Genomic DNA, 19,113 nt, shown 5'->3' on the forward strand with positions numbered 1-19,113 from the left:
TGGGCCATTCTACAGAAATGTCCATTTCTCTGTCCTGACACTTTAGCCTACAGATGTTACATTTTGAAAAACACCTAATTGTTGCAATTTCTTTGTAGGCCTATTTCTAAGTAAAACTATATGCTAATTGAACAATCACATGTTTTTGAGCCAGCAAAGTGACAGTATTTATTTTTATATTTTAGAAATGTAAAATGAATTAATTAAAATAGATTTTAGAAATGTTAGCTCGTTTGTCAGCATGCTCGACTTCTGACCTGAGGTGCTGCTGTTTCACGAGTTCGAGGCCGGGCATGTGCAGGGCTGAATCACGCAGATTCCACACAACACACGTTACATTGGTGCCGTGACCCGGATCGGGAGTGAGGTTTAGGGAGTGTAACGGATGCCAGCTAGCTTAGCTGTGCATGTGGGTACACCTCACTCCCTGACGCCTCAAGAGTGCTGCTGGCATGAAAGCTAGTAGCCTGGGCTTTTAGCTTGATTGTCAGCATCATTTTTTGCACGAGGTAGAAAAGTAGACCAAAAGAATAGATTAACAAAAATGGAAAATATGTCGTAAAATGAAGGGGAGGATAAAGGATTCCTGTTCGATTTACAAGCTCCGTCTACAGGATTTTCATTGAAAGAACATCGAAAGAGAGAAAAAAATAGATAGTTGCCTACATAAATTGGAGAATAATTAGCCTGGGAAACCCAGAAGAACTTACGGCAAATTTGGGATTTGCTCTGCTAGTCTGTCTGGCAAAGAGCCCATTCCAATTTTCCTAAATCCAGGCACCAATTACAACCGTTGAGGTGGGCTTTACAGTTGCGATATTGTGTTGGTTGAAGCAGGGTTTTTAAAAAATATAAAAGATGGCTGCTGCCAGGGAACAGTGCTTGTTTGAAGCTGCTATCACGTCGGTTTTAGGCAGGGAGTCAGAAGAAAGTTTCCCGTACTGCTCCCTTATGTTGGAATGTGCGAAAATGTAAAAAAAATGAAGGGATACCTATATAGTTAATTATACAACATATTTTCCATTTTCGTCAATTGTTTTTGTCTACTTTTCTACCCCCTGCATGAGCAGACATGAAGATGACCTATGCCTTTCTTGAATAAACAAAGGATGCAGCTAACTTGAGTTGATGGAACGGCTTCAGCCTCAAGTGAAAGTCTGTGCTAATTCAAGCCAGGCTGTTGTTAATTCCACCAATAAGGCCTTTATGGTAAAATGGACAGATGGAAGCCATTTTTTGCCAGGAGTTTGCCAAAAAACACGACTCTCAGACCATGAGAAGTAAAATCATCTGGTCTGAAGAAACGAAGACTGAACTATTTGGCCCTAATTCCAAACGTTGTGTGTGGAAGAAACAAGGCACATGAGCTGCACCGATGTTTGTCCTTCTTTACGCTTCTCTCATCCTCTCAAAGGAACTCTGGATGTCATTAGTGACCATTGGGTCCTTGGTTACCTGTCTGACCAAGGCTCTTCATCCCGGATTACTCAGTTTGGCCGAGCGGCCAGATCTAGGAAGACTGTTGGTTGTTCCAAACTTTTCCATTTGAGAATGATGGAAGCTACTGTGCTCTTGGGCACTTTCAATGCTGCAAACATTTTCTTCTATCCCCCAGATCTGTGTCTTCACACAACCTTGTCTCGCAGGTCTATGGACAATTTTCTAGACCTCGTGGCTTGGTTTTCACTCAGACATACACAATCACTCTAAAAAATGCTGGGTTATTTTTTCAACCCAATCACTGGGTTGACACTATTGGGTAATTTTCTGGGATTGTTTTGCTTTTTTTTACTCATGTTGGGTTATTTCTGTAACTCAGCTTGTTGGGTTGATAGTTTAGGACAGTGCCCCCTCCTCTCCCCCAGAGTAAACTACCCAGCACCAGGGTGACTTTAACACAGCTGCATAGCCATCAACATGCAATGGAAATCAGGCTATTTCGGAAGGTATGTCCCACCTTTGCTTAAATAACTCCTAAACGGTTTTGTTCAGGGCTTAACTGTGATACAATATCTTTGTAAATTACATTTGATTAAAATATTTCATCAGGTTTGATTAAAATATTTTATTCATCGGTCCCGGCTTTCCCTGCTATTTGGGTCGTTATTATGTCTAACATTAAATGAACAACATTTCAACACTAAATGAATGATCCGTAACTGAAGCCTATCATCAGATGCATATTACATGCCTAATATGGGTAGGCATTCAGCGTGTTTGAAATCATTAATTCCCATCTTTGCAGAGGACAGAGGAAAAGTTTTGTGTGAAAGGAATTAAAGGCATGTCTCATAGACAGATAGATGGTACAGTTCGGTGATTTTGGAAAATAAAAACCTGGGCTATAAAGCCCGTAATTAGTTTTACGGGAAGTGTGAAAGTTATTGTGAGTAGTGAGTGACTTGTAAGTGAAAACATAGTGGAAATCCCTCTCTATACATCTGTTTTTTTTTTCTTTTAATAGTGAGATATCTATCAGTAAAGAAACCTTACATTTAGTGGCAGCAATGGGATGCTTTTAACTACATTTCGGAGAGTGGGTGCACACATCCAAAGAAAGTTTTCTGCAGGTGCCAGACAATAGTGTCAGACAGTAGAAAAAGTGTGGTCTGCACACTGCAACTGCTCCAAAATATAAACTTTATTAATCTAAAAGCAACATTTCAATCCCCTTGGAAACGTTGCTTTTAAATTAATAAAGTTTATATTTTGGAGCAGTTGCAGTGTGCAGACCATGCTTTTAACTACAACCACTGGGTGGGAGCCATGGTGCAAGAGGCTGCATTCATACCACACAGTGGATCCTTGGGACCCAGATTCGAGTCTGACCTGCATTCAGTTCCTTATTCCTCCCTATCTCCTGTCACTCTCAACAGTCCTTTCTACATAAAGGCAAAACCCCAAAAATATCAACTATACTATCCAGTCACTGAACCATGTGGCTGGGACTCAAGTTGGTAGAAAGTTATTTGTCCAAATTATAACACCCTGGAACAGAGTTTACAAATGTGTAGTGATGTAATCAGTGATCGAGCGAAATCTTTGACTTTCGTGCACAATTGCATTTTATTGAGCAGGCAGGAATCTGTTTCAGCAGTTTCCTGCATTTTCCATTGCCCTAAAACATTTATTGCTGTGAATCACACAAGATCATACATACAAATGCAAATCCATTAACTGTATTTTCAAATCCTACAAACCGATGGGAAAAAAAACATTATTTAATATTTTGATAAATTCTTACTGAACTAGATAGAAGCTCACATTAAATAAAATAATAAAATGGATTAACATTGATGAGTGGAAGGAGTCTAGTTCTCATGTGATGCTTGCTACAAGCTGAATGAATAATAGTGGCTTAAAGTCATGATTTAAGGAGAAGGAAAATGGTGATCTCCATATGGCACTGATGAACTGATGATTAACTATACTGGCAGACATACTGTGGGGGATTAGGACTGTATTAGAAAGCTGTGGCAGAGTTAATGCGATCATGGTAAGCACTGAAACCTATTAACTTGGGAAAGATCTTGTTGAAGGATTAGGACATCATATGTCAGATGGACAAAAACGATTCTCCAGCAATCATTGCCAAGCTGCATTTCATCATGCTAAAATCAATCTGTTCCACTCTCGAAGTGTGATTAAATCAACACAAGGTAAATAGTAGCATGTAGGGAAACAAGAACAATATGCCCTTGGTGCAAAAAGAACCTTTCATATACACACACACAAGAAAACATTTTTGTCCAGCTTGTTTTATCAAGCTTGCTCTTTAGTACAAATGTAAAATGACTTCTTAATTTATCTATTATTAGCTCCACGTCATCTATTTATTTTAAACATTTGAATATCTTAAATGTCTGAAGACTAGTGAAACAATTAATACAAGGTCTTCAGTCATTACTTTTATTGGTAAATGTGAGGTGCAGATCCCCCCACCGTTGTGAATTTATTATCGCTCAAATTCAAGAGGAGGAATATCTCAATGGCAATAGACATGGCAGTGTAAGATTTATCAACATATTGCTGCAGTTCTTGGTCTTGATCAATATTGTTCTTGATCTTTCATAGGTGGTGCAGTATACAGTAAGTAAAATGGTTGATAAAATAAGTTGGAGCCAACACTTTGACTAAAGAACTTCAATTTTGTGTGCAGCAAAACCAACAGAGTGACTGCAGATAGATGACACAAGAGTGTACAGTATGAATAAAAACAACAACTATCTCTGATAATTAAAAACAATAATTTATTTGAAAGAGAACGCAAAGATAGCAAATTAATGGATGGTTTAAAATTCATGTATGGAGATAAAAACAAGTGACCCATTCTTAAAATTGAGGTTTCTTATGACTGTGGGCATAACATAAGCAATGTAATTTCCATTGTTTTGGATGCAATAAACTTGATTTGAATTATGCTGTCACTCCTCCACAAGACGTGAGGGCCAAAAAGCCTTTCTATTGGGGGGCATAAGAGGACAATGTTTTTTACAATGTCTTCTTTCTTTGTCTCCTCAATGCCCCAGTTACTGCCTTTTGCCTTTGCACGACTCCTTATTTTTAGTACATAATACAAAGGCAGAGTACAGTATCTGACAAATAAGGGTTAAAGGTCAACTTTAAGCACAATATTTTTTATATACACATTTTTTCATCAGGGCAACAAGTCACCAGATTTTCATTGCTCTACCTATAATACATTTGTGTAGACAAAACAAAAAACTTTGAAGTCACTTTTCTCAGTTTGACACTCAGTTAGTCAGTAACTGCCTTATGCCTTTGTAGGGCAGTATGGTTTTGGGAGTTACTGTGAACACAACCCTCTATTTTTTCGAAAAAACAGTCACATTGAGTATAGATATTTATCCACATGATAAAGGAAGTCTTTAATATCCCAAAAATGTCAATAACTCATTTTTGACCAAAAATGCAGTTACTGCCTTTTGGCTTTGTAGGGCAGTAGAGTGGGTTAGTATTACTGAAAATCAAAATGGTTAATGTCAATAAGTAATCAGTAGTACTATATATTGTTACAGTATACCATGGTGGGAATAGGCAAGAGAGGGAGAGTTGAGAGAGAGAGAGAGAGAAGGGGGGAGAGGAGAGGGGGGGGGGGGGTTGTACGGCGTGACACATGAAAAGTCCATGACAGCACTATGCTATAGCAGCATAACTAAGGCATGGTGAGGGGTAGTCGACACCAGCGCAGGTATGGTCAGTGACCACCATCGCACGTGCGACTGGGGTGCCAGTCACACGAGGACTCAGCAGGGTGGTCCATTCCAAAAAACCCTGAGGTGGGTGAATTTCCACGCACCATACCTAACTATGGGAGGCAGTAAAGAGGTATGTTTTAAGTCTAGACTTAAAAATAGGGAGGGTGTCTGCTAGTCGAATTGAGGTAGGAAGATTATTCCAGAGGAGGGGTGCGCGATAGCTGAAAGCTCTGCCTCCTACTGTAGTTTTTGAGATTCTTGGAATTACAAGAAGGCCAGTATTCTGTGATCGTAGCGGTCTGGGTGGGTTATATGGAACTAGGAGATCTTTAATATATTCTGGTGCCTGGCCATTAATGGCTTTGTATGTTAGAAGTAATATTTTGAAGTCAATGCGACTTCTAACAGGCAGCCAGTGTAGAGATGCCAGGATAGGGGAAATATGTTCATATTTTTTAGTTCTAGTGAGTGTGCGAGCAGCTGCATTTTGTATAAGCTGTAAGCTCTTTAGACAGGTGTTATTGCAGCCAGCGTATAGAGCATTGCAATAATCAATCCTTGAGGTGACAAAAGCATGGATTAATTTCTCAGCATCTGGTAGGGATAAAGACTTCCTTGAAAAATGAAGGTTAATGGTGTCTTGCATTCTCACCATTGAGTGTAAACTCTAAGAATAAAAACTGACAGATGGCATGACACTAATGAAATCCAGGAGGGATTGACAAATGTGGTTCACTGAATTCTTACTTATTTTTTCTCTTAACAACAAACTATGCAACTATACAGCCCTTGGCAAAAAATATGGAATCACCACTCTTGTAGGACATTCATTCAGCTGTTTTATTTTTTAGAAAAGACACATCATAGATGTGCCTCAACCTTATTTTTCTGTAAAATATGAACATCATGGCTTTGTGAAACAGCTCAAAACAATTAACAAAAATGGTAGTAATTTAAGGAAATTTATTTTTCAGATTATGTAGAGGAAAAAACTTGAATTACTTAATCCTGAAAAAAAAAATGATGGAATCACAAACCTAAAACATCACAATTAGTACAAAATAGTACTTTGTTGCACCTCTTCTAGCTTTTATGACAGTTTGAATTCTCTGAGGCGTAGACTTCATTAATGTAGAACAGTATTCTTCATCAGTCAGGTTTCAACTTTGTCGAACAGCAGCTTTACAGGAGGGTGCCTTGTCAAGCAAAATTTTCTTTAGTTTCCACCATTAAATTTCAATGGGATTGAGATCCAGATTGTTTGCTGGCCATGTCATTGATTGATATGTCTTTCCTGAAGAAAAGTTTTAACATTCTTTGCTCTATGGCAAGATACATTATCATCCTAGAAAATTACTTCCTCATCACCACAACTCCTTTCAATTGATGGAATGACAAAAGTGTCCATAATCCCGTACACTTGTGCATTTACTGTAGAGGATATAAAATGACTGCCATCTCCCCTGGTCCTTTTCCTGTCATGCAACTCCATATCATTACTGTGACTTTGGAAACTTTCTTGTTTTCTTCAGGCAGTAATTTTATATCCTCTACAATATGATCTGACAAATAAATTGGCTTTAAAAATAATATATATTTTTTTAGCTATGTTTCGCAAAGCCTGAATGTTTGTTTTTAAGGCACATCTGTGATTTTCTAAGAAATAAAACAGCTGAATGATGAATATCTTCCTAGAGTGGTGACTAGGGCAACTACTTGTTTCAGATAGGCTACCTTTATATTATATGAATTGGTCATTCCATGTCAATTCAACCAGGGCCCACGCACTTAGGTCTTAAAAAATTCAGAAAAAATTACCAGGTGTACCTATGTTACCCAGGAGACACGCTGTAAAATTACTTTTATGTAAGATCAATACTTTCCAAGATACAGCCAGTTTAACGGGGGGAGGGGGGTGTTGATTTTGTTCGGCCTCTTTTTTTTGTCACAAGTTCACAAGCCCATAGCGCAAGAACTAAACCATGTAGGAGGCTCAAATTTTGCATGCTGGTACATAAATAGGAATAGTAATGTCTTCTGAAGGCCTAAACAGAGCCCAATAAAATTTTGATCAACTTTGAGGGACTCTCCTCTGCTTCATCTGTCTCAGGTGGTCTTCCTTTTTTGGATGTTATGGGGCCAAAGAAGGCACGAGCTGTGCAGCAAGAGGAGAGGGCCGTCAGAGAAGAGGGCGAGGGTGGCGTTGTCCCAGAATTGGCCAGTGTGGCCAAAGATGTGCGCAACAGAAACAAGAGGAAAATAGTGTTCCATTGAAAATAGTGTTCCATTGAAATTGTAGCCTATGATCTCTTGCACGTTTTACTGAAATAAGGAGGAACACGAGGAGTCCTTAGGGGCTGCTATTAACTATAAAGAATGCTTCTGCAATCAAAACTATCTGCAGCTATGACGCAAATCAAATAAGCCTGCATGTTGTCTGAGATTCCAAATTATACATTTTAATTGGCTAAGTGGCAATGTGACAGAGTGGTGTCTGTTAGATCTTAGATCGCAGAAATATAGGTTAATCCATGTCCCGTGATCAATTAGCCCATATTTTATTTAGGGAATGTTATTCCATTTTACAAGTCTACATAATATTTTCTCGCGATCGACCGGTGGACAGCGAACGGTTGGGGCAGCCGTGGCCTACGGGCTTCGGAATTGTAACCGGAGGGTTGCCGGTTCGAACCCCGACCAGTAGGAACGGCTGAAGTGCCCTTGAGCAAGGCACCTAACCCCTCACTGCTCCCCGAGCGCCACTGTAACAGGCAGCTCACTGCGTCGGGATTAGTGTGTGCTTCATCTCACTGTGTGTTCACTGTGTGCTGAATGTGTTTCACTAATTCACGGATTGGGATAAATGCAGAGACAAAATTTCCCTCACGGGATCAAAAGAGTATATACTTTATATATACTTTACTGGACCGCGATCGACTGGTTGGGCACACTTGATATAGATAGAGACCTACAGGCTTCAGTTCAGAGCATCCAAGGTGGGTGAGGATGAGACGCCAGCTGTATGTTTGTCTGCAAGACCTGTATCAGAGATGGATACAGCCCCAACAACACTCGAAAGAGGAGATTGCAGAGGGGATCATTCCTTCGCATGGTTTCCCCTGACCCCCAGGTGTGGATAAAGGAATGTGACCCTGGTTCTGCTGCAGAAGCTGCTTCCCTGGCAGACATCTTTATGGCGGCCCGGTGTAAAACCCGTCCCAAAACATTTTCTTAACTGTGTTCTTAAGAATGTCCTACAAAAACTCAAAAAGCAGATTCACAAAGGTGTTCTTAAACCTTCGCTTCGAAACTGAGAATCGTTCGCAGTTTCGTTCTTATCATGCTGAATTCCATTTCTTAAGTTGACAGGGCGTGCTAATTGTTCTTAATTAGCATAGGTAAACGCCCTATCCCCATAAAAGGGCATGATACAGCAGGGCCGTGCAAACACAAATTAAGGCTGAGGCACCAGCTTTCATTTCTACCGTATATTGTACACTAAGACAATTTGATTACCGTATACTTGCTTTGAAGTGAAACCACTGCTGCAGGAATTGAACAGTAAATGAGTCGTTATATTTACAGTGCATACAGAAAGTATTCACAGCGCTTCACTTGTTCCACATTTTTTTATGTTTCAGGCTCATCTTAAAATGGATGCAATTATATTTTCTCATCAATCTACACACAATACTCCAACATGCCACAAAAAATAAACAGGTGTTTTGTAAATTTATTTTTTTTAAAACAGATGTACCACAAAGCTGTACAAAATATGACCGCCGCTGAGTCCTGCACATTCTCTCCGCAAAAAAAAATCACACATGTCAATTTGTCTTCATCTCCTACTCCATCCCCTACTCTTGCAACTTTTGTGTATGTAAATGAGTGTGTGCGTTTAACAGTGTTGTAGTCAAGTCACTATGGCTCGAGTCCGAGTCCAGGTTTGAGTCTCCAGTATTCAAGTCCAAGTCATTAAAAAAAATTCCTAGTCGAGTCACTATTAAATACAAAACTGACAACCTTTGGGGCATTCATGTCTCCATGCATTTGGCGTCATTAAAGTTAACGTCCGTTATTGTAGGAACATGGCGTGACGTGTGATGTATGACATGAAGCAATAACATTCCATTGCACTAATATACATATTACAATTATAGCCTAATGACATTAGAAAAAATAGTCGAGTCCTCTTCTCAATTTCTGAGTCTGCATGGTCTGAATGTACGTGTCCGAGTCCAAGTTCGAGTCATTCAGTGCTCAAGTCCAACAAGTCAAGTCACGAGTCTCTAAATTTAGCTCATGACTCGGATTCGAGTCCGAGACCTGGACTCGAGTACTACAACACTGGCGTTTACCTTTGTGTATATGTGTGCTTCTCTGTGTGTGTGTTTTCGCTTGTGAGTGTGTGGGTGGGGGTAATGAGGTGCGTGTGTGTGTGTGTGCATGTGTCTGCTTGCCTGAATGTGTGTGTGTGTTTTATGTGTCTGTGCATGTGTGTGTGCCTGCATGTGTGTGTTTTTATGTGTGTGTGTGTTTGTGTGTGTGTGTGTGAGAGAGAGTGTGTTTATGTGTGTGTGTGCGTGTTGGTGTGTTTGTGCATGCGTGCGTGTGTATGTGTTTGTGTCTGTGCGTGTGTGTGTGTGTGTGTATGTGCGTGTGCCTGCATGTGTATTTTTATAAGTGTGCGTGTTTGTGTGTGTGTGTGAGAGAGTGTGTGTTTATGTGTGTGTGTGTGTGTGTGCATGCGTATGTGCATGTTGGTGTGTTTGTGTTTATGTGTGTATGTGTGGCGGCAGTTATGTCTAGATGGGACCCAAACACTAGAGGAGGAAAGGACAGTCAGGAGACAACAAAGAAGGCTCAGGAGGAACACACCCATGACTGCCAGCAACACCAATACCATGTTTACATGCCCCACCTGCAATAGAACCTGTGGATCCAGGATAGGACTATTCAGCCATCAGAAAACTCACCGCTAAAAGACAGAAGTGGACGTCATCATCGGATTCGATGGACAACCACAAGCAAGCAAGCGTATGCCTGCTTGTCTACTGTGTGTGTATGTGTGTCTTTATGTATGTGTATGTGTGTGTGTTTATGTGTAAGTGTGTTTATGTGTGTGTGTGTGTATGCGTACATATGTGTGAATGTGTGCGTACCTGTGTGTGTGTTTATGTGTGAGTGTGCATGCGTGCGTATGTGTGTGTCTGTGTTTTTTTTTTTGTGTGTTTGCCACAATTACAAACTTTTGATGTTAATCTACTATTGATTGTGTGTAGAAAGTTGAATGTAAGAATCTGTGAAATGGGATTCATTTAATAGCACCGTAGGGCTTTATTGTCTGTTTTTTTTTTATTGTGTGCATTCATTTTATATCAAGGTAGTAACTAGGTGATTGTTAGTTTGTGGCTTTAATATGAATCGTTGGCACGGATTATAAGAGACATCAATTGAGTCTTTCAAATGTGGTTCTGAGCAAATTGTGTTAAAACTGCTAAAAGAATGTGGACATATCAGAACTCCAAAAGTGATCTGAGGTATGTGATCTCACATGCAAATCTTCTGCTGCTTCCGTTTGGGTCCCAGCAAAAAAAAAACAATTTTGCCGGGACCAATCACAAACTGGCTTGTCCACCTGGTGCGCTATTGGCAGGTTTAGCACGATGGTGATAGAGAAGCGATGGCAAAGTCTCTCACAACCATCAATCCAATTAACCTCTCGACGATGCTCAGTGTTTCCTCTATGTTGATTTGGTAGTGGCGGCCCGCCACGGTTTAATTTTCTTCCCACACGGTATCAGAAATGGGACAGACGCACAATAGTCGCAGTTGCCTTTTAAATGATCCTGCCGACATTATGAACCCCCCGTTGGCAGCCGTTAACATTGCAATTTAACAACAAGCAGAACTATTCAGAGGTTTGGGGCTGTCCAGTTTACCTCCACATGGTGTGTGGATGTGCTTATTGTCCAAACGTTTGCTTTCTTCTGAGTCACTATTAAACAACACCTCCACCAAAAACGTCACCGCGGTGGGTCCGTTTTAATAAGACAACGTTCAACTTGTCAGTTCTGACAGCTCACGTCCTGATATCAAACATCTGGAAACATTAAAACGATAAGTGAGTCACTAATATAATACAAATTGGAAATAGTCTATAGATGTAGTAATAGATGTAATGATGTTAAAATAAATAGTTGTGTTGTATGACACGGAAAAGTTTATTTTTTAATAATTTGGGCTACACAGACGCACAAAGGCCGCACGACCTAAACGTTTGTTACCCTTGTTGCTAAATGTGAAAATTAGGGGTGGGCAAACTGCGGCCCGCTGAGCATTTTCATCCGGCCCGCCAAGCATTTCATTTGGTTATCAGGCTGTTCGCTATTTTTTCCTGCGATAGAGACGACTACTGCAAACTGCTTTTCACTCTCATTAGAGAACGTTTGCAATGTCAATGTCAAAACATCATGTTAAATCGAGATAACATCATGTTAAACTAAGTTAACTCCTTTGCAGCAGATCTAACGTGAACATTATGTGATCCATTTAATTGGGAAAGCGTCTGCACTCACGAGAGGGAGAGAGAGCCGCAGGTTCCAGCTGGCTTGTCATTGTTGATAATTCATATATCCTTCTTATAAGAAACTTTTAAAAGGAAATCATGAAGGCAACAGTATAGTTCCCACTACTGACCATTTAAAAACTGTGAGAGGGCCCATCCGTAGGTAGCCTACAGCACTAGCCATAGCGGAGCAGGCAGAAGATCGTTGAGAAATAAACGTGAATGAAAGCGACGGTGCACAATTTATACATTTGTTAAACAGCATAACATTAGCAGTATTTTTAAGCAATTCATATTTTAAAAGAAATACTTTTCATACTAAATTATAGGCTATATATAAAAAAAATATTTATGTATGTGTCGTGGGGGGGGGGGGGGGGGGGGGGGGGTTTTTGGGGGTCCTGCCCCCACTGCTTAAAAAAATCCTAGAGGAAACACTGATGCTCAATGTCTTTTTTAGGTTAGCAAACAAATCGATCGAGTGGGTTTACTGTACATACCACTCACTTTCATGTTTTTTTTTTGCACAACCTGCAAAAAATGCCCAATGCCATTGCTGCTTCTGCATGTCACGTAAGTATTTCTGCCATTTTACCTGTATGTATCACTTAATATTCATTTCTATACAAACCAAGACGGCGGATCTCAAAAGAAATGCAAGCCTCCACCCCATAAGTGTATCTAAATTAGCTATGTACCAAAAATGTAATTTTACCATGACTCGAAGAGTAAACAGTGTTTGTAAGGCCTTTGTAGGCCTACAAATCCACTTGGAGCTCCAGTGGAATTTTAATTTCACGACAAGTTCTCTTTTGCCATTCTCTTCTACGCCTTTATTGTGAGTGGGCGGAAATAAGGCACCCACTAGCCCAGCACCAAACTCTGAGCACGGTAAACAAAATCGGATTTTTAAGGCAGTGGTGCTTTTACGATACAAACCAACACGTTTGTTGACAAGTTTCCTGCCTGGAGGAAACTCAGGAAAGTCAGGCGTAATAATCCAGTCACTAATCAATTTGTCTGCTGCAGCTCAACCTTGTTGCTAGAAGTTAGCCTACGGGGACTATTTTTAGGTGCTGCATGGTATCATTGTGCTGCTGCGCCCATGGTGTTCTTTGATTATTACACTGGAATGAGAGTAGGCTATAGTTCCATGTCAAATCAGCCTAGAAAATCGCCACGTTTCATTTTCCGTTGGTCTTATTACACTTTCTAACTTGAGAGGAGACAAGTTTTAAATGTGGATGAACTGGAGAAAGGTAAAAATCAACTCAAGATTTTTCAACTCAAGGGGAGGTGGAAAATAAGTGTAATTCCCCAAATGGTGGAATATCCCTTTAAGGCTTGTTGCAGTGGAGTGTTTTGCCACCGGCACAATGGAGGTGGTTTCAAAGCACGCAGGGACAGCTGCCTGGGCTAGTCTAGTGACAGATTAAAGTTGTCAGTCCAGACCTCAGCACAGTACCCTGAGGCCGCGTCCGGGGATACCATCAGGACAAGCAGCCTTACAGTATGTGCATTAATGCCACACACAAATCGGTGGTAAAGAGTGTGAGGGGCTGGTGATCTGCAGAGACCACAGCCATGATGGCCACCTCTTTGTTGTCCCCATCAAAGCGACCATAGAAGTGGTTCAGCTCATCAGGCAAGGAGGTGTCAGTGAGGGGGGGTGGAGTTAGTAGTTTTGTCATCTGTGGGCCTGGATGCTGTGCCACATGTGTTGGGGGTCAGAGTTGTTCTTGAAGTGATCTTCAATCCTTAGCTTGCGGTTGTGCTCTTGATGCCCCTTTTCAGGTTAGCCCTGGATGAGCTATCTGCCTGAGCTGCGTCCAGGTGCACCTGATCTGAATGTGATGCATCTTGCCTTCAGCAGGAGTCTGACCTCACTGTTCATCCATGGCTTCTGATTAGGGAAAGTGGTAATCCATTTGAGGGTGGTGACACGGAGGAGGCATATGAATCAATGTCCATGTGGGAGTCATGGGTGGCCTGAGTTGCAAACACTCTCCTCTCTGCTGAAGTGCAGTCAGCTCCCTCTGGCCACACTTTGACTGTCCTTAGTGTTGGTTTCACACGTTTGATGAGTGCTGAATAATTGGGCAGTAGAAACAATGAGAAGTGATCGGAGTGTCCTAGATCCTGTATGGTCTTTTAAGGCAGCGCTGCATGGAAGGCACTAGGTTAGGGTTAGGTGCCTTGAAGTCGACGGTCGCAGCTCTGCCTGGAAGACAACGTTGGGGGCTTAAAATACCATCGAGCATCCTAGATGGGGAAGGGGAGTGGGTTTGTGTGCATCAGCCATGTTTGTGTAGATGACCTGTAAATTACTTGCAGTTCAGGAAAAAGAATGCTATTTTATTTCGACCATCATGGAAATTGCAATAAATTAAGTGAAGAGACAATATCTCACATTGACAACGCAACAGCATATCTTTTATTCATTCTCTCAAAACCGTTAAAACAAATATGGTGCTGCCCGTGATATCAACAATCAAAGGTGCGCATCATTAATGAGACAGCATCCCTATAACACAGAATGAGATCACACATTGACGTGTCGTGCGGAACGCATCTCAGATCGTAGCATAACTCAACACAAAACACATTTACCACAAGCATATGATAGCTTAGAGGGGAGGAGTGGGGGTATTCAGTTTAGGTAAAAAAGTGATGCCATGGCATGTATGCTGATCATCAGATTGTTGTGGATCAGCAAGAACACAGAATACTGCTTGGACTGTTAATTTTGGGCCATTTGTGCTATAAATATAATCTATAAAATGTAATGGTTGTTTGAGTTAATTGGCTTGATTTTAAAATGTTGCCATGCACAAGCCAAAATATGAAGTCTTGTTGTTCTGTTGTTCATCCTTGAAGTCATCAGTTTATTCTGGAATCCTTTTCCCCAGAAACTCAATAGTCATCACAAAATCTGGATATATTGCATGAAAGTCATGGGAGATATTTAAAGAAAAGATCAAAACAACAGATGCCATACAAGTCTCTCAAAGCTTGGTTCCTATAAGAGAGTTGTGACATTCACCGGCTAAAGCAGTTCTCCTGTTTGTTTTAATCCTGCATTAAAATTCGATGCTAATTTGAAACATGAATCAACAAGTCATTGTTTGAAAAGCAGCTGTTTAATGAGAAAACACATTTGTTCCTTCAGTAATATCAGAAATATAAAATAAAAATACATTCATATTTCAAAATTTTACAATATGGTAAGTTCTACGTAAGGTAAATCATTTAAGCAATCTTCCTTCATTTCCTTAAATGAATTGAACGCATATATTACTTTGTTCATAAAGTTACATTTAAATACATGTTCTTTTGATTCAAATGTATTTTTTTACATGCAAGAAAGCAACTGCATTGCACACATATGGGAAAGTGTAATAGACAAGTTTCATGCCATTTCAAGCATTCTGATGCAGGTCTTCTGAGAATCTTAAAAAAAAAAATACACTTTGAGTTTTGGATAAACACTGCTAGGAGTATAGACTTTAAGACTACTAACATATAGTAACATGCGGTGTCAATCTTTTTTGACTGCCTTAACAGCTCATACTTTGCTCTAGGATACCCGATGGATGCTTATGGTGCTGATACATGTCAGCGAAGTGAATGAAGCAAAGTTATGTGTTCCGTTCATTTTCAGTTGGGGGCAGGCGATGGTGACGTAGAACAGCGAATTGGGTGAAGCGAGCAAAAAAGTTGGGTAAAGTTGAATTTTATGCAAATGAGGAACAAATTTCGCAGGCGGCTACTAATCAGATTGTTTGCTTTTGCCTTTGACGGTTGGAAAATTGAAGCACTATGGGGTCCATGTATGATTTATTCATTTGTTTTTCCATTTAAAACAAACTATCAAAAAACTAAAATGTTTTTTCTATGTCTGTTTCTAAAGCCAAAATGAAAAACAAGGATAGTCATTTTCTTCATTTTCCAATTTTGTACTCAAAACAAAAATGGACAAATCGGATAACAAGACAAGCTCTTACGTTCCTTTGTTCGTTTTGTTTACTTGCCCGAACACAATTGGCGTGACCTGGAAATCACTGTTTTTTTCATTTTGGTTTTAGAAACAGATAGGCTATAGAAAAAATAAGTGCATTTTTGTTTTTTGATTGTTGGTTTTAAATGGAAAACCAAATGAACCAATCATAGACTATGCCATTGTTCAATCAGTTAATTTGATTGAAAAGAATAGCTTGGAGGCCTTTGTAAAGGGTTGCTGTTGTTGCTGGTACATTATACATTTAATCAGGGGCTTAATTTGATGCAGTTAAAGTAACTGGATAGCCAGCTAGCTGGCTAGTTAGCTAATTAGGTTAGTTCTGTCTGTCACACCGTCTCCACACATTATGACATGCCCACAGACAGCAAAGTAAGCGCTTCACTTCGCTTGCATGTATCTGTACTGTTACTGTTTCAGAGGATTTACTATCGCTACTGATTCACCTTGTGAGTGTCTTGAGGATCTTGGTTTTAATATGCCCATTGAAGAGTTAAAGCAACACCAAAGAACTTTTCCTCTGTCGCACGAACGCTATTTGTTTATCCAGCAACGGCTTTGCAAATAACGATGTCCATAGACAAGGTAGAATATGTTGCATGATTTTATGAAATTACGATGTATTGCGACATCATGCAAGTCAAATTTGTAGTTTCTTATGTCTCATTCCATCGAACTACAGATCCGCTACCCGATCTGGCAAACTTACATAGTGCGGTTATAGCCGAAAGAGGGGCGCGAAGCGAATGCAGAAGTGCCGTTCACCCTGTTACGAGTTGATGAACCACGGAAACAATTTTGGAAACATTATTTTAAGGTACAAAAAACTCTTTGGTGTTGCTTTAAAGGATTTAAGTTAGTCATTACACAACTGGGTCTGACAAAGTAACTACCTTCATGTAGTCATGCAGGGTAGCTACAGTGTCTGACATGAGGATGGTAGAATCAATGTCAGTAAAATATGATTCAGTGCTCACCAACTGTGCTCAACTAGATCTTTAAAGAACAGGGGTCAGACCAGAGGGAATGTAATGTTTAGTATAAAGTTTTTGAAAAATTTTCACATATAATCTCATCATCCACTATGTATATATGTATATACCGGTATGTTAGCTCTGAAGGGTAGTCTCTAGTTGACGCATACAACCTGAAGTCCAAAAAAGTTGACACCTTATAAAATGTGAATAAAAAAAAAATAAAAAAAATAAAAAAAAAAGAGTGCTATGATTTTCAAACCAGATCAACCCTATATTTAATTGAGAATAGTTCAAAGACAACATATCAACTGTTGAAGAAAATAAAATTTGAATTTGATGCCAGCAACACATTTAAAAAAAGTTGGGATGGAGGCAACAAAAGGCTGCAAAAGCCAGAGACAGGGATGAAAAAATGCTGGACTGCAATAAAACCAAACCTTTTTTCTATAAAGAAAATCATTGTATGTGCTCAAGAAAACATCAGATAACCATTGTCTATGAGCATCATGACAATGATGGTGTAAACTCTACATTTTATTTAGACATGATACAGAAATGCTACAATCTGATCTGACCCTGAGCTCATTTAAAATGGACTGAGTTAAAGTGAAAAAGGTCCTGTGGTTAGACCAATTAAAATATGCAATTATTTTCAGAAATCATGGACTCTTGGGCTAAAAAACAGAGGGACTATTCAACATATCCAACTTGTTATAGAGCTCAGTTCAAAAACCAGCATCCATGATGGTGTGGAGGTGCATTAGTGCATATGATATGGCCATTTTGCACACCTGGCAAGGCACAATCAATTTTGAATGATGTACACAGGTTTTGAGCAACATACAGTCATCCAGACAATGTCTTTTCAGAGAGGACCTTATATATTTCAGGAGAACAATGCCCAAATTAATTCTGCACATATTTAAACAGTATTTCTCCATAGAGGACGGGTTCAGGTGCTAAAATGGCCTGCATCATGGAATGAAAAACATGATTAACCACTGTTGAGCAGCTGAAATCCTTTATCGATCATGAATGGAACCACATTTAATTCTTAAAACTATAGCAACTGGTCTCCTCAGTTCAACATTTACAGAATGTTGTTAAATGAAGAGAAGAAGTAACACAGTGGTAAAAATGTCCCAACATTTTTGAGACATGTTGCTGGCATTAAATTAAAAGTGAATATATTTTTTCCAAAAAACAATAAAACTCCTTCAACAGTTGATATGTTGTCTTTGAACTATTCTCAATTAAATATAGGGTTGACAATTACTAAAACAAAGCCTTCTTTTTTTAATTCACATTTTACAAAGCATCTCAACTTTCGGGTTGTAGTTAGCCAATCTTAAATGGAGACAAATCGCTCAATAACCAATTAGAAATTATTCTGTTTATATACAAATATGGTGAATAGTCATGTTAAATGTAATTATTTCTCACCACTTCCAAGTGTGGCTTGAACAAAAATTGTAATGAATCCTGAATCAGACAGTGACATAGGCCTACAATCTCATTAGTCTTATCTGAAGTTAATACAAATTACTGAACAAGCTAGACTTCCATCTTCACACCTGTTGTCACCATAAAAATGTACTCCTAATGTAATGTCTAACTTAATCATAAACATAAGCCAGAATAATCTGTTAGCATACAATGGCCTCACTCATTTCTGTAACAATCCTTCTAAATAATGTACATCTACAAATGTAACAACTCTAATGTAATGCTAAACCTAATGTAAACAAAGAGGCACAGGGCTTTAGACTGATGATCAGTAAAAGTAACCAGTAAAAGTAAGGCTGTACAATCAAACATAACATAATATGGCATTGCCCTAAATTATTGGAACTTTGTATATTTGAATTTAATAAGAGTAAGGTTTTAAAACAGTTCATATGTGTACAGACCCCATGACCTTTTGTTAGTATGTGATGGCAACATACTAGCGTGCAGTCAGAAAAATCAACAGAGAGAGAAAAACAGCAAGACGGGGAAGGCGGAGTTTGCCACTGCTAGTTGTTCTGAAAGGCATTCTGAGCAGCTGCAGATGCAGCACTTGATGCAGCACTCTGGAAGGTTTGGTTACTGACAACACCATGAGAAAACTCCTGCTGGGCTTTTTGAAAGCTGGCCCCAGTTCTCCTGTATTTGCCATGTACCTTTGGAAAGCAAAAAGAAAATAATTTTTGCATCAAATACACAAGGGCCTAGGTGGTTTCAAACCTCTTCCTGCAGCTACCATGCCCTGTATTATCTTATTATATTATCACTGCTGCCTGCATACTGATTAAGATCAATATAACATAAAAGTCCCTGATTAGCTAAATG

General features: G+C 39.5%; 1 protein-coding gene across 4 annotated transcripts in view; it reads right to left on the reverse strand.

The window, feature by feature from the left end:
* Positions 1–14,908: 14,908 nt before the first annotated feature.
* The window catches only part of LOC143125859 (secretory carrier-associated membrane protein 2-like), a 35,865-nt gene continuing 31,660 nt past the window's right edge, over positions 14,909–19,113 (reverse strand). For all 4 annotated transcript variants that reach the window (XM_076287634.1, XM_076287637.1, XM_076287636.1 and 1 more), the window contains one exon: positions 14,909–18,944. In XM_076287634.1, the coding sequence (XP_076143749.1) occupies positions 18,798–18,944 (147 nt within the window). In that variant the 3' untranslated portion in view covers positions 14,909–18,797. The remainder of the gene's footprint in view (positions 18,945–19,113) is intronic.

Source organism: Alosa pseudoharengus, unplaced genomic scaffold (genome assembly GCF_046254945.1).
Source record: "Alosa pseudoharengus isolate Yale_2024_CS ecotype anadromous, Long Island Sound unplaced genomic scaffold, YU_APseudo_1.1 YU_APseudo_1.1_scf_16, whole genome shotgun sequence".
NCBI classification, from domain to species: domain Eukaryota; kingdom Metazoa; phylum Chordata; class Actinopteri; order Clupeiformes; family Clupeidae; genus Alosa; species Alosa pseudoharengus.